Source organism: Mobula birostris, chromosome 12 (genome assembly GCF_030028105.1).
Source record: "Mobula birostris isolate sMobBir1 chromosome 12, sMobBir1.hap1, whole genome shotgun sequence".
Classification (NCBI taxonomy): Eukaryota; Metazoa; Chordata; class Chondrichthyes; order Myliobatiformes; family Myliobatidae; genus Mobula; species Mobula birostris.
In genome coordinates this window covers 58,125,382-58,141,228 of record NC_092381.1, presented here as the reverse complement: position 1 = coordinate 58,141,228, position 15,847 = coordinate 58,125,382, and the positions used below count along the sequence as shown (strand labels likewise).

At 39.3% G+C, this 15,847-nt stretch overlaps 1 protein-coding gene across 1 annotated transcript in view; it reads left to right on the top strand.

Moving 5' to 3' along the window:
- The window catches only part of lrrc7 (leucine rich repeat containing 7), a 631,001-nt gene extending 615,850 nt beyond the window's left edge, over positions 1-15,151 (top strand). The window contains exons 28-29 of the mRNA XM_072273841.1: positions 10,265-10,339; positions 14,777-15,151. Coding sequence (XP_072129942.1) covers positions 10,265-10,339; positions 14,777-14,884 — 183 coding nt within the window. The 3' untranslated portion in view covers positions 14,885-15,151. The remainder of the gene's footprint in view (positions 1-10,264; positions 10,340-14,776) is intronic.
- The last annotated feature ends 696 nt before the right edge of the window (positions 15,152-15,847 follow it).

The following is a 15,847-nucleotide window of genomic DNA, read 5'->3' as shown; positions in this document are numbered from 1 at the left end:
TAATTTCCTTTCTTCTCCCTTCTTAAAAAGTGAAGTGATAATTGCAATTTTTCATTCTTCAGGAACCATTCCAGAATCTGTTGATTCTTGAAAGATCACTACTAATGCCCTCACAATCTCTTCAGCTACCTCTTTCAGAACCTTGAGTGCAGTTCATCTGGTCCAGGTGACTGATCTTCCTTCAGACTTTCTCAGCTTCAGAAGCACCTTCTCCTTAGCAATAGTGACTTCACTCGTTTCTGCCCCTTTATGTTCTCAAATTTTTGGCTTGTTGTTGGTGTCTTCCACAGTGAAGACTGCCACAAAATACTTAGTCAGTTCAACTGCCAAATCTTTGATTCCCCCATTACTACCTCTCCAGCATCATTTCACAGCAGTATGCTGTCCATTCTTGCCTCTCTTTCACTCATTTGTATATCTGAAAAAACTTTTGATCTCCGCTTTTCTGTCCATTGCAGGTGCCTATTTTCTGAAACGCGGGTTGGGGCGCGGTAGAGGCAAATTATGTATTGTCGTTTTCTTTATTGTTTAGTTTAGGCTAGTTGAGAGTTAGAGGCACCTGGGAATGATATTTTTTGTTGACTGCTAATTCTGATATCGCTATTAGTACACTTAAATACGTATAGAATGCTAATTTAGTTTGATCACTTAGTTACGCTAATTGGGACATTATTGGAACACAAACTAGATCACTAACTTAAATACGTTAGTTCGACTGCTAACTTTGTTACTTCGCTAATTTGAACATTATATCGCTAATTTAGTTTTGTTAGTTTTTCATCGCTACACGATCATTCACCTTTGCTGGTTTCATAATAAAAGATTGAACATACCTTCTTCAACTTTGGAAATTTATTATTTTGAAGCACATCATACAGTGTCTCCTGGCTTAGTCTCTCAGCAGTTTTGGTTTGTTTTAAAGTAACTACTAGATTTTGTCAACAAAAAAAAAGTTTTACCAAATGAGCACCAGTCTGCAGCAAAGGATTGCCTTTGGATCTGTTGGCGAAACACTGAGAAGCCAGAGCAGCCTGAGGCGAGTAATGGCCTTTTGTTGATTCATGCTGTGTGTTTGTGGTTTGAACACCGCTGCCTGTTCATTGGGGACTGTTGTTCGCTCGTGTGGTGTGGGTGTTAGCCTGGGGGTTTGTTGCTTTGTTTGATTGAAGTACTGAAGTATTCCGGTTACCAACCTTTGAATTGAAGGCTGTTTGTTCGGTCTGGTTTAAACGCACAGACAGATTATTGTTTGTTGACTACATGTATTGAATAAAATATTGCCGGTCCTGCGGGTGAACAAAAGGTTAATTGCAAGTGGCGCAATTAGGAGATAGTAACATGATTGTATCGGAGCATGGAACTGGCACGAACGACTGGAATTGGGGTTGACAAAAGAGAAATTAAACTTACTTTGAAAGCTTTAGTGGGTAGAATTGAAAATCTTCAAAAGGAATGTAAACCAAATGTGAACAAAATTAAAGGTTTAATACCGTCCATTAATGATCTTATGAAACTTAAAGAAAATATCTTGCAAGTGCTCTGGTCTTGACTAATCTCCAACTGTTGCTAAGCAACATCACATGCTAATCTAACTTCCCAAATTCGAGCAGGAAAGAGAAAGTAGATGTTTTTCAAGCATTGATTGCTATAATAGTGCATTCATAGGGGATGTGGAACAATGGTTGAACCAAACATGCTCCACTGAAGGTCATGTTGCTACAAGTGAATGTGTTTCTCACCTTCCACCAGACAATGTTTCTCAAATTCCAAGGCATGTTTTGACTACGCATATAGCAGAGGACACACAGGATGATGTAGATCCACAAAGTGTGTCAAATGTCAATGCTTGAAGTTCTGCGGCAGGCAGAGCACCTTCTGTATCAAATACCTCCTCTGCATGCATTAAAACAGAGGCTGAATTAGCTGCATTAATTGCACATCAACAATTATTGAAGGACAAACATCCATTGGAAGAACCAGAGGAGCACACACAGAGAGGAAGGAGCAGCTATGGAAAAGGAAGGAACCTAAAGTATAGGAGCTGTTGCAAATGATTCGCAGTGTTAATAATGCATTTAGAATAATGTTGAGTTGGACTGTGAATGAACCACTGAAAGGAGACCATGACGCTGGAAGAGACTGTGCTCAGCCACAGCTGACAGTTAACAGGATTTCTGTTTTGAACTTGGATAGGCTTTGGCAGCAGCAGTTCAAGACAGACTTTCTTAAATGCAGTAATGATAAACAACATGGCTTGTCAAGAGAAGATCACAAGTTCATGGAGCTGGCTATGAATTCTGCAAAACTAGTGGATGACCACTACCAGATTGGTTTACCTTTGAGAAAGAAGGAGGTTACCACGCCAAATAATAGGGGGGTTGCTGAACAGCATGTTCTAAGTTTATGAAAGGGGTTTAAGGAGGATTTGTCATTTCACACGGACTACACAGCTTTCATAAAGCATGTCATCTTTAAAGGTTTTACCGAAAATGTGCCAGCAGAGGTTCTGGAACACGGTGAAGGGAAAACCTAGTATACTCCACATCCTGGTGCTTGTCACCCCAGAAAAGGGAAACTTTGTGTTGTGTTTGACTGTAGAGTGACTTTTCAGAGAAAATTACTTAATGCACAGCTTTTATAGGGACCAGATCTTACAAGCTTATTGATTGGAGTCATACAAAAAGTTCAGAACTAAATTTATTACCAAGTACATATGCGTCACCATATATAACCCTGAGATTCATTTACTTGTGGGCATACTCAACAAATCTATAGAAAAATAACTGTAACAGAATCAGTGAATGACTGGCCAACTAGGGCATTCAACCGGACTACAAACAGTGCAATTGTCAAAATAAGAAAGAATAATATAAATAAATAAACAATAAATATTGAGAACATGGGAAGAAGAGTCCTTGAAAGTGAGTCTATTTATTGTGGGAACATTTCAATAATGGGGCAAGTGAAGTTGAGTGAAGTTATTCCTTTGGTTCAAGGTTAAGGGGTAGTAACTGTTCTGGAACCTGGTGGTGTGAGTCTTGAGGCTCTTGTACCTTATTCCTGATGGCAGTAGTGAGAAGAGACCATCCAGAAAAGAACCAGTGGTGATAATGGCAGATATTGAATTACAGTTCCGTCAGATTAAGGTACCAGCAGAAGATGCAGATCTGCTGAGGTTTCTCTGGTGGCCTGATGATGACCTCAACAAAGATATGGTGGACTCTAGAATGGTGGTACATTGCTTTAGAGCAACTTCATCACCAAGCTGTGCCAATTTTGCTTTTAGGAAATGCACCGAAGACAAAGAAGAACAGTTCAAACGTGAGACAGTGGATAAAGTTTTGCGTGGCCTCCATGTTGATGACTGCCTTGTATCAATGTCCTCTGAGGAAGACCCTGTGACTCTCTATCCTGACCTTGCATCCATTTGTGCTAAAGGCGAATTTTGTCTCACAAAGTGGATAATCAACAGATGTAGTGTGCTAGCTGTGGTACCAGAAGAGCAGAGAATGAAAGACATGAAGGATTTGGATTTGGGGTTGTGTCAAGATATATCTTCAATGGAAAGAATACTGGGTGTGCAATGATGTGTTCAGTCTCATACCTTCAATTTCAGGATCATGATCCAAGATAGACCACTCACCAGAAGGGGGATCCTCTCCACAGTTAGTTCCTTCTATGATCCTTTAGGAATCTTGATCCGGTGATGCTGGCTGCTAAGAAGATCCTGCAAGATCTATGTAAGAAAGGGCTTGACTGGGATGACACGATATCAGCATCAGTTGCTCATAAGTGGACAAGCAGGCTGGAAGAACTCTGCCAATTGGAAGGCTTCAAGGTTGCTAGATGTTTGAAAGCCCTCAGATTTTGGAGAAGTTGCTGCTGCACAGTCACACCACTTTGCAGATGCAAGCAAAGATGGTTATGGAGCATCGACACCTATTGTTGCACAACATGTGCTCCCGGATGCACAGTGCTTTTATCATGGGAAAATCTAGGTAGCTCTGTTGAAGTCAGTTTCCATCCCTCGTATGCAGCTCACCGCTACTACAATGGCAAGTTGTATGGGCACATTGTGGAGGAAAGGATTGCTTACGTAGCTTCATGACTCAGTTTTTTGGACCAATGGCACTTCCGTGCTGAAGTACATCGAGAATGAAGCTTCCAGGTTCAAACCTTTCATTGCAAGTAGTGTTTCAGAAATTGTTAAGACCTCACAGGCATCTCAATGGAGGTATGTAAACAATTCAATCAACTGGCAGATGTGGCCTCTAGAAGGTTGATGATGAAAATATTCCTGAAGAATGAGACATGGCTGGCAGGGCTCATTATCTTCTTTAGCCTGAAAGTGAATGGTATGTGAATTCTGATTGTTCTGAAGAACAACTACTACATGACTGGAAGTCAAGAGGAATGTTACAATGAATGCCATGCAGGTTGAAGGGGAATTGGACCCGTTTGAGGTGAAAAGCAAAAGGAGTACAGTGAAGAGGTACAGGCTGTTCAAATTGAAGTACCTCTTTAGACACAGATTCTTTTGTTAATGCATTTCAACGCTTTATAGCAAGACAAGGACAGGTTTGTGAACTGCACTCAGATAATATGACAAACTTTGTTGGTGCTGAGCGTGAGTTGCAAGAAGCTATTGAGAAGTAGAATCATTCACAGATCAGTGTTGTCCTTCTTCAAAAAGGATTTAAGTGGATGTTTAACCCCTTGGCTGGTTCACATGGGTGAGATTGATTGGATCTGTGCAAAAGGTCTTCAATTCCACCATGAAGATACAGAATCTTGATGAAGGGGGTTTGCACACAATCCTTTGTGAAGTCGAGGCTATTATCAATGGTCATCCAATTACTAAAGCATCCTCCAATCCCAATAATTTGGAGGCATCCTCCAATCCCAATAATTTGGAGGCATTAAACAATCTATTGCTTCTTTAGACCTCACCATCCTTACCACCAGGAGAGTTCATTTATTCTCATTGTAGATGTAAGTGTTCCAATGTATGTCAAACTTGCCTTGGAAATAGTGGGTCAAGGAATATGTAGTAAAATTGCAAGACAGTCAGAAATGGTCAGGTACAAAACACAATTTCCTCCCAGGAGATATTGTATTTATAGATGACAACACAGCACTTTGAAACTCATGGATTGTGAGAAGAGTTATTCAAGTGCTTCCAGACAGAAGATTTGTGTGGCGTGTGCATGTCCAGACCAAGATCAGCTCCCCGGACAGGCCTATAACCAAGATCTGTCTTCTACGGGAGGCAGAGGTTTAAGGAGCTACTGCTCTTGATGTTTCATGACTTTGTCTTGACTTACTGACTTGACAGAGAGCGGTGGTAAAGTACTGTACTGGGCTAAGTGCTAGTAACCTCTGGCCTAGATGACTGTTACGTGATTTGTCTGGAAGAAGAAAGAGAACATTTGTATAAATGTTAAGATGCTTGTCCTTGAAGATTTCATGTCTCCTGTATTAGTAGTATTTGTAGTTGTAATTGTTGTAGTATAATAATTGAAGGACAGGGATGTAGGAGCCATTTATCTATTTTCTGTCACATGGGTTGGGGCATGATAAGAAGCAGATGAATATAGTTACGTGTTCTCATTTCGTTCATTGTTTAGTTTAGTCTAGTTGAGAGTTAGGAGCAGCCGGAATTGAATTTTTATGTTGATCACTAATTTTGATATCACTATTAGTACATACAGAACACTAATTTATTTGACTGCTTAGTTAAACTAATGGGGATGTTATTGGAACACTAACTTCACTTAAATACGTTAGTTCAACTGCTAGCTTCGTTACTTCACCAATTTGAATGTTATATCACTAATTTGTTTCATTAGCTTTTCACTGCCACAAGATTGTTCATCTTTGCTGTTTTAATAATAAAGGATCGAAAGTACCTTTCTCGACTTTGGAACTTCGTTATTTTGAAGGACATCATAGAGTATTGATCTCCTGGCTTAGTCTTTCAGCAGTTTTGGTTTGTTTTAAAGTAACCGCTACTATATCATTGGCTAGCTTATCTTCATATTTCCTCTTTTCTCCCCTTATTGCTTTTTTAGTTGCTTTGTGTTGGTTTTTAAAAGCTTCCTGATCCTTTAGCTTCTCACTAATTTTGGCTATATTGTATGCCCTCTCTTCTGCTTTTATGCTGTCTTTGACTTCCCTTGTCAACCATGGTTGCCTCATCCTCCCTTTAGAATGCTTCTTCTTCATTGGGATGAACTGATCCTGTGTCTTCTGAATTACTCCTAGAAACTCCAGCCATCACTGCTCTACTACCAGCCCTGCTCATGTCCCCTTCCTATCAACTTTGTCCAGATCCTCTCTCATGCCTCTATAGTTCCCTTTACTCCACAGTAATAAGGACACATCTGATTTTAGCTTCTTCCTCTAAAACTGCAGGATGAATTCTAACATATTTTATCACTGGGTTCCTTTACCTAATAAAATCTGATTCATTACACAACACTCAATCCAGAATTGCGTTTTCCCCTAGGAGACGTGACTAAAAGTTGTTCTAAAAAGCCATCTCATATGCATTCTACAAATATCTTCTCTTGGGATTTAGCACCATCCTGATTTTTCCTAATTTACCTGCATATTGGAATTCTCTATGACCTATGACCCTTTTGTTTAAATGCCTTTTCTATCTCCCAATGCAATTTGTAACCCCACATCCTGGTTAATGTTTGGGGTCCTGTATATAACTCACACCAAGGTCTTTTCACCCTTGCAGTTTCTTAACTCTACCCGCAAGTATTCTACATCTTTTGGTCCCATGTCACTTCTTTCTAAGGAGTTTATTTTAATGAACAAATACATCCCACCCCCTTCTGCCCACCTGCCTGTTTTATCAATACAATGTTTCTTCAACATCCTTGGATGCTAAGCTCCCTGGTGTAATCTTTCAGCTCAGCCCTCTGATGCCCACAACCTGCCAATTTCTAACTGCACTACAAGATCGTCTACCTCATCTTGTATCCTGTGTGCATTCAAATGTAACACCCTCAGTCCTGAATTCACCACCCATCTTTTCTTATCCCTTTCTAAACTTTTTTAGTCATATTCTTTATTTTGGAAACTTCCATAACCTCTCCTGCGCTCTCCTTCCCTTACCTTTATCCATGCTTTTCCGAGCTGTTGAACCCACCCCCTACAGTTTAATTTAAAATTCTATCCTCAGCCTTGGTTACACGATTTGCCAGGCCCCAGCCTGGTTCAGGTGGAGCATGTCCTATCAGAACAGCTTACTCCTTCCCCAGCACTGAATTCAAACCCACTTGTCCCATACCAATCTTAGATCCACACATTTAACTCTCTGATCATATTAATGCCGTGCTAGTCTGGGACCCCTACTCTTTGTGATTTTTATAAATGACCTGGATGAGGAAGTGGAGGGATGGTTTAGTAAATTTGCTGATGACACAAAGGTTGGGGGTGTTGTGGATAGTGTGGAGGGCTGTCAGAGGTTACAGCAGGACATTCATAGGATGCAAAACTGGGCTGAGAAGTTGCAGATGGAGTTCAACTCAGGTAAGTGTGAGGTAGTTCATTTTGGTAGGTCAAATATGATGGCAGAATATAGCATTAATGGCAAGACTCTTGGCAGTATGGAGGATCAGGGGGAACTTGAGGTCCGAGTCCATAGGACACTCGAAGTTGCTACGCAGGTTGACTCTCTGGTTAAGAAGGCATACAGTGCATTGGCCTTCATCAATTGTGGGATTGAGTTTAAGAGCCAAGAGGTAATGTTGCAGCTATATAGGACCCTGGTCAGACCCCACTTGGAGTACTGTGCTCAGTTCTGGTCACCTCACTATAGGAAGGATGTGGAAACCATAGAAAGGGTGCAGAGGAGATTTACAAGGATGTTGCCTGGATTGGGGAGCATGCCTTATGAAAATAGGTTGAGTGAACACGGTCTTTTCTCCTTGGAGTGACGGAGGATGAGAGTTGACCTGATGGAGGTGCAGAAGATAATGAGAGGTATTGATCATGTGGATAGTTAGAAGCTTTTTCCCAGGGCTGAAATAGCTAGCATGAGAGGGCATAGTTTTAAGGTGCTTGGAAGGAGGTACAGAGGCGATGTCAGGGGTAAGTTTTTTTTTTACACAGAGAGTGGTGAGTACTTGGAATGGGCTGCTGGCAGCTGTGGTGGAGGTGGAAGCGATAGGGTCTTTTAAGAGACTCCTGGATGGATACATGGAGCTTAGAAAAATAGAGGGCTATGGGTAAAGCCTAGGTAGTTCTAAGGTAAGGACATGTTCGGCACAGCTTTGTGGGCCAAAGGGCCTGTATTGTGCTGTAGGTTTTCTATGTTTCTATGTTTCTATCTTTTTAGTTAACTACTATATAAAAAAACACTTATCTGCTCTTACCTGCTACTCACTTCTGCCTCGTTGCCAATGCCTTTCAAGCCAACACTTCAGACTCCTACACTGGCCCACTAACACGATGGCTGTTCCAAACTGGACTCCGGGACCTTGGACTCTGCTCCTCCTTGCTGAAGCCTCCTGAGCCAAAACCTCGTTTCCCACTCGAATTCTGTCCAGTCATGCAATGGCTATTCCTCATAACCCCAACTTATTTTTAATGGTCCTTGCCAATTGCCTAATAACCCAACGGAACTCAGACTCAGCAGAAAGCCCTGACAGGCCCTGGTTGCTTGTTAAATCTGATGCTACTCACAAGCAACAAGATACTTTTATAGTTGATTTGTAAATATTTATTGCCTTACACATCTATATTTGATTCTATCTAATGTATCACAGTGATTTATTTAGGTTATTGTTTGTGTTCACATTACTTAAGTGGCTTGATGTCAACTTCCTTTCAATATCTGTCTTTTTCATCAGCTTCGTATGGGAATTAATCAATGCCATTAACTAATTTAATGTATACCAAGTCTGGAGGGGGGGACTCAACTAATTTGTGTTTTAGCTCATATTGCAATTTTAATTCATGATTATAAGTTACTACATAAATACATGAATGCAATGAATGGCAAAGAAAATCATAGTTATGTTTGACAATGGAAAATGCAATCACAATATTATACTTTGACTTTCTTGTGTTAGATTTTGTTTAATCACACTTGTTATGTCATTTGGCACAGCAATAAATTTAAGTAGCTCTGTTGATTTTTGAATTGGTGAAGGAAATGTCAATGATTGATGAATGATGTATCAAAATCTATGTAGTTGTATGTATTGCCTTTGACTTCATAGGAGTTTGAAAATATATAAACGCAATGTTTATTTGCATCTCTGGGATTGTACTAGCAGCTCTAAATTGCTCTTGCAAAACAAAGAGAACCCACCACCAGTCCATATAAATATTGAAGGTAAATTACTATACAAAGAGGATTCAAAGGAGATTCATGAAAATTATTCCAGGCTGGTATGGCTTGTTGTATGAAGAGCAAAAGAATGAGGGGTAACTTAATTGAAACCTATTGAATTATGAAAGGCCTTGATAGAGTGCATGTGGAGAGGATGCTTCCTGTGGTAGGAGAGGCTAAGATCAGAGGACACAGCCTCAGAATAGGAGGCATCCTTTTAGAACGGAGATAAGGAGGAATTTCTTTAGCCAGAGAGTAGTGAATCTGTGTGGAATTCTTTGCCACAGGCAAGTCTTTATGCATATTTAAGTTAGAGGTTGATGGAATCTTGATTGGTCAGGGCATGAAGGGATATGGGGGAAAGGCAGGAGACTGGGGCTAAGAGGAAAATAGGATCAGATATGATGAAATGACGAAGCAGGCTCGATGGGCCAAATTGCCCAATTCTGCTCCTATATCTAATGGTCTTATTCATTCATGGGAAATTTTGCCTTTGTAAATTTTAAATCCTCCATAAAACAAACTTTTACTTTATTTTGCAAATGTTAGAAAACTGCATTTATGGGTACCTTATTTCTTCATAACAATCCAATTTTTAAAAAAATCAAATTTTTAGAAATGCTGTTGCAGGAGGCAGCAACATTCTGTTTTGTGTAACCACTTCACATATTAGGTAATTCCAAGGTCAAATACGGAGTACCCACAACTCTTAGGAATATCTCTACTGATCCATCTTTTTTGTTCTCTACTGTAGCAACACTGACTATTTTTTTTCTCATCTTTCAGTGAAATAGAACTACTAAGAATCTACAAAAAATGAAATAAAAGTAAAATAGGGAATTGTACATCGTATGCCATTTTTTTATCCTATATAATAAAGTCAATCCATAACTGTCTCTCTTGCTTCAACAGGGAATCTTTGTTACTAGAGTGCAACCTGATGGACCAGCATCCAACCTGTTACAGCCTGGAGACAAAATCCTGAAGGTGAGATGAGGATATTGGAAATTTCAATGGAAATTATCAATTTAGTGAGGCATAAATAACTGACATAAAATTTCTGTGGACATGTATGTTCACACTATCTGCTGAAGATAGAGTCAATGACCAGATCCCAAAGAAAAGAAAATCTGTTAACCATGACATTACCTAAATTTTAATCCATATTTTTGTAACTGTGACTTGGATGTTTAAAACAAGCAACTCAGCATAAATATTAGCTGAAAATTAAATACCACATTGTAGATCTGTAACATCAATGCATGGAAGGCCAGTGGACAGATAGTTTAATGGTTATAAATTGTTTACAAAATGGAAGGCCAAGTATGGGTTTAAAGGGCAGATATTTCAGCATGAAAGAAGGTAGAATGTGGGATTCCATTTGCTTTGTGTGATCATTTTGGTAGTGGTATACATTCCACCTCAGGCTTCAGATGGTCTGAGCAATGGGATTGACATGCACGAAACAGCGCACCCTAGCCCCTTCACCATCATTTTGGGGGATTTTAACCAGGCCAGTCTGAAAAAATCACTAAGCAATTACCATCACCAGATTATTTGCAATGCTAAAGGAAACAACACACTGGACCACTGTTACACCACCATAAAGAATACCTACTGTGCTATTCCACGCCCTCACTTCGGGAAGTCTGATCACCAAGCTGTACTTCTACTCCCTGAGTATAGGCAGAGACTGAAGACTGCAGCACCAGCAGTGAGGACAGAGAAGGTATGGACAAGGGAAGCACGGGATCGCCTACAGGACTGCTTTGAATCAGCGGACTGGACTGTATTCAGGGATTCATCTTCGAATCTGGATGAGTATCCTGCAGTTGTTACCGACTTCATTAAAACCTGTGTGGATGACTGTGTGCCTACAAAGACTTACTGTACATTCACAAACCAAAAGCCTTGGATGAACCAGGAGGTACGTTGTCTGCTGAAAGCTAGATCTATGGCATTCAAGACTGGCGACCCAGGTCTGTACCAGAAAACCAGGTATGACTTGTGGAGAGCTTTTTCAAGGGCAAAGAGACAATTTCGAACAAGGTTGGAGCTGACATCAGATGTACATCAACTCTGGCAGGGTCTGCAAGACATTACTTTCTACAAAGCGAAACCCAATAGCATGAGTGGCAATAATGCTTCACTACCAGATGAACTCAATGCCCTCTATGCCTGTTTTGAAAGGGAGAATATAACTACAGCAGTGATGATCCTTGCTACAGCTGGTGACCCTGTGATCTCTGTCTCGGAGACTGATGTTAGGCTGCCTTTAAAGAGAGTGAACCCTCGCAAGGCGGAAGGTCCCAATGGAGTACCTGATAAGGCTCTGAAAATCTGTGTCAACCAACTGACGGGAGTATTCAAGGATATTTTCAACCTCTCACTGCTATGGACATAAGTTCCCACTTGCTTCAAAAAGGCAACAATTATACCAGTGCCTAAGAAGAATAATGTGAGCTGCCTTAATGATTATCACCCAGTAGCACTCATATCTACAGTGATGAAATGCTTTGAGAGATTGATCATAACTAGACTGAACTCCTGCCTCTGCAAGGACCTGGACCCACTACAATTTGCCTATGGCCACAATAGGTCAATGGCAGATGCAATCTCAATGGCTCTTCACACAGCTTTAGACCACCTGGACAACACAAACACCTATGTCATTGACTATAGCTCAGCATTTAATACCATCATTCCCACAATCCTGATTGAGAAGTTACAGAACCTGGGCCTCTGTACTTCCCTCTGTGACTAGATCCTCAACTTCCTAACCAGAAGACCACAATCTATGCAGATTGGTGATAATATCTCCTCCTCATTGATGATCAACACTGGTGCACCTTGGGGATGTGTGCTTAACCCACTTCTCTACTCTTTTTATACTCATGGCTGTATGGCCAGGCATATTTCAAACACTATCTATAAATTTGCTAATGATATAAGCATTGTTGGTAGAATCTCAGATGGAGACGAGAGGGCGTACAGGAGTGAGATATGCCAACTGGTGGAGTAGTGCTGCAGCAACAACCTGGCACTCAACGTCAGTAAGACAAGGGCTGATTGTGGACTTCAGGAAGGGTAAGATAAGGGAGCACATACCAATCCTCATAGAGGGATCAGAAGTAGAGAGAGTGAGCAGTTTCAAGTTCCTGGGTGTCAAGATCTCTGAGTACCTAACCTGGTCCCAGCATATTGATGCAGCTATAAAGAAGGCAAGACAGCAACTATACTTCATTAGGAATTTGAAGAGATTTGGTATATCAACAAAAACACTCAAAACTTCTATAGGTGTACCGTGGAGAGCATTCTGACAAGATCGCATCACTATCTGGTATGGGGCGGAGGGGTGCTACTGCACAGGACCGAAAGAAGCTGCAGAGAACTGTAAATTTAGTTGGCTCCATCTTGGGTACTAGCCTACAAAGTACCAGGTCATCTTCAAGGAGTGGTGTCTCAGAAAGGACCATTATTAAGGACCTCCAGCACCAGGGCATGCCCTTTTCTCACTGTTACCATCAGGTAGGAGGTACAGAAGCCTGAAGGCACAGTTTCTTCCCTTCTGCCATCCAATTCCTAAATGGACATTGAATCCGTGAACAATACCTCACTTTTTAAATACATATTATTTCTGTTTTTGCACAATTTTTAATCTATTCAATATAAGTATCCTGTAATTGATTTACTTAGTTATTATTTTTTTCTTCTTCTGTGGCATGTATTGCATTGAGCTGCTGCTGCTAACAAATTTCATGACACATGCCAGTGATAATAAACCTAATTCTGATTCTGTTTCTGCTTGATTAACATGGGGACAGAATCTGCATTCATATAATTTGATTTGGGGATCATCTCAGCAGGATCTTCACATAATCTTCTGTGGAAATCCTTGACTGCAAGGCCCTGCAATTCTTATTGTCAAATAGAGTGGTCTTGGGGCAAGGCAAACACACCCCACCTCCACATAAAAAGGGAAAAATCCTTGCTTGATAAATAAACCCCAGCAGTAAACTTCTGACAATGACTTACAGTTTTACTAATTTATGTGCACGGACATGGGAATGTATAAATAGACAGTTCAGTAACATGCAAACTTGCTGGTTAATAAAGAAATCTTTTTTCATAGATAAATGAAAGGTGACGCAAGTTGGTAAGAAAATTAGAAAAATCACCTGCAGCTTAGAAAATTGTAACAAAAATGAAGGGGGTATTATGGGAAAAGGAACAGAGGATGCAAGTTAAGGAACTATTAATTACGACAACCATGGCAATTTTAAATCCTAAAAAAAGATGACATCTGTGCACTTTGATAATTAATTTGTATTGCACTTTTAAGTCTCTCCAGTGGCTGCAATATCACAGTTCCATGTGTTGATTCATGGCATGAGCTCATCTGCCTTTCTTGCAATATTTTTTGCATAAAATTTGGAAGTTATATTAAACATCAGGTACAAATTTTAATGATGGTACTATACAAAGGACATAAATATACCTAAGAATATTCAAAAAAAGCATGGTAACAGAACTGAGATATGGTAGCATAGTGGTTAAATTAATGGATCAGACTAACAAATAAGAGGCATGACTCCTTGGGGAACTTTAATTCAATTAATTGAAATAAATCTGCCATACAAGCTGAGTATCAATAATCAGTGACAAAGAAATTAATGGATTTTTGTAAGAATTCATCTTGTTTACTCACGTCCCATTAAAGCCAAGAATCTAATCAATTTGACCCATTTGTGACTTTGAACCCACCAATATGGCTGATTCTTAATTGCCCTCTGAAATGGCTTTGCAGTTACATTGGAGGATGTGAGCAAACAGCAATAAATGTTGTTTTAGCCACATCCTGCAATTAGAAAATAAACACAGGGATTACAAATGTAAGCAAGGATTGAAGTGGCTTTTCCTTGCAATTGAAAAGATTAAAAAGTGATTTTACAGAGGAACAAAGTGTTTTCACCTGTAATAGTATCTAAAATCACTTGCCATAAATAAAGGACAAAATGAGAAGTTTCCTTAATTGGAATTTAATTCCTTAAATTCACTACCACAGAAAATAGTCAAGAACAGTTTATTAGATTTGAAATAAATTTCAAAGGAAACTAGAGAAGTAGCTGCAAACAAAAGGAATACCAAAAGATGATAGTATTTGGATGTGCCTACTTTACAAAGTTAATCTAATAGAGAAGGGTTTTCTCTAAATCTAAATCTTTTAGAGTCCCCAGCATTGTTAGAATTAACAGTCGTGCACCAATAAACTGCTAAATATGGGTTCCAGCAGGACCACAGAGACCTGAATTCCAGATATTGTGAGGGAAGTTGCTTAAGGTGCAAAATACTACAATTTTACAAAGACAGATTATTGCTTTTTCAGTAACTGTTTGTGCATAAATGTATTTTCTTTCGTTGCAGGCCAATGGTCATAATTTTATACATATGGAACATGAAAAGGCAGTCTCGCTTCTTAAGAGTTTCCAGAATACAGTGGATCTGATAATCCAACGTGAGGTTACAACTTAGAATTTAAATGACTTTTCTGTAGGAAAATGTTTAACCTTTAAGATTAAAATCCTTTACTGCAGCTTCCTGTGTGAGGAAAGCCAGGCAATTTTTTCCGATTTTCTTTTGCCAATTGCTGGACCAATGGCAATACTTGTGCCAAACTTACTACTAAGGTACTTATCAACCAGTATTATAATCTTTAATATTTTATCTTCACAAATGTATCATTTATGAAATTGATGTTAATGTGGTGATTTTTCAGCCTGTCATCTAGAGGCTGTGAAATGGCAGGTCATTTGGTGCAAATGTTTATATATATTTATTACATATATCATTCATTTTCTGAGTGGATTTTTTTTTGTTAAGTATCTGAGCACCAAAAGCACATATGCTCTTGAGGAATTGCACCACCATTGAATACTGCCTCAAACTTGTACATGTCCATTTTTGTAAAAAGAAAAAATGCATCAACAAATGCAAATGAACTAAGAAATTTAAAGCTATTTTCTTATCAATAATTGAAAGATAATTTGGACTTGGAGGGTTCAGCAAATGATGTTATCTGTCATAGAAACCAATCCAAAAATAACCATAAAGTTGGAAATGCTTTTATATACATCTAAAAAAATTGGGGTAAAAGATTTTTTCAATTGCCTTTCTCTGAAAAATTCTGAATATGTAAGTCATTGGAGCAGAAAGAAAACAAGTTTATTTTTAAATTTAGAGTACCACCCCAATGTTTATTTCAAATACACCATTGATAAAATGTTATTAAAATTCAAAGCACGTCAGCATAATATTCATAAGCAAATTACCCATTAGATATTTGTTCCTTTTAACATTTAATAGAAATAATTGAATTTAATCTACATATGTATTATATTAACCAATGTGCATTCGTTCACATGCTGACACTCATTTCATTTCCTTATTGTCATATGCACAGCCTTGTACCAGAATCAAAAAGGTACTCTGAAGTGT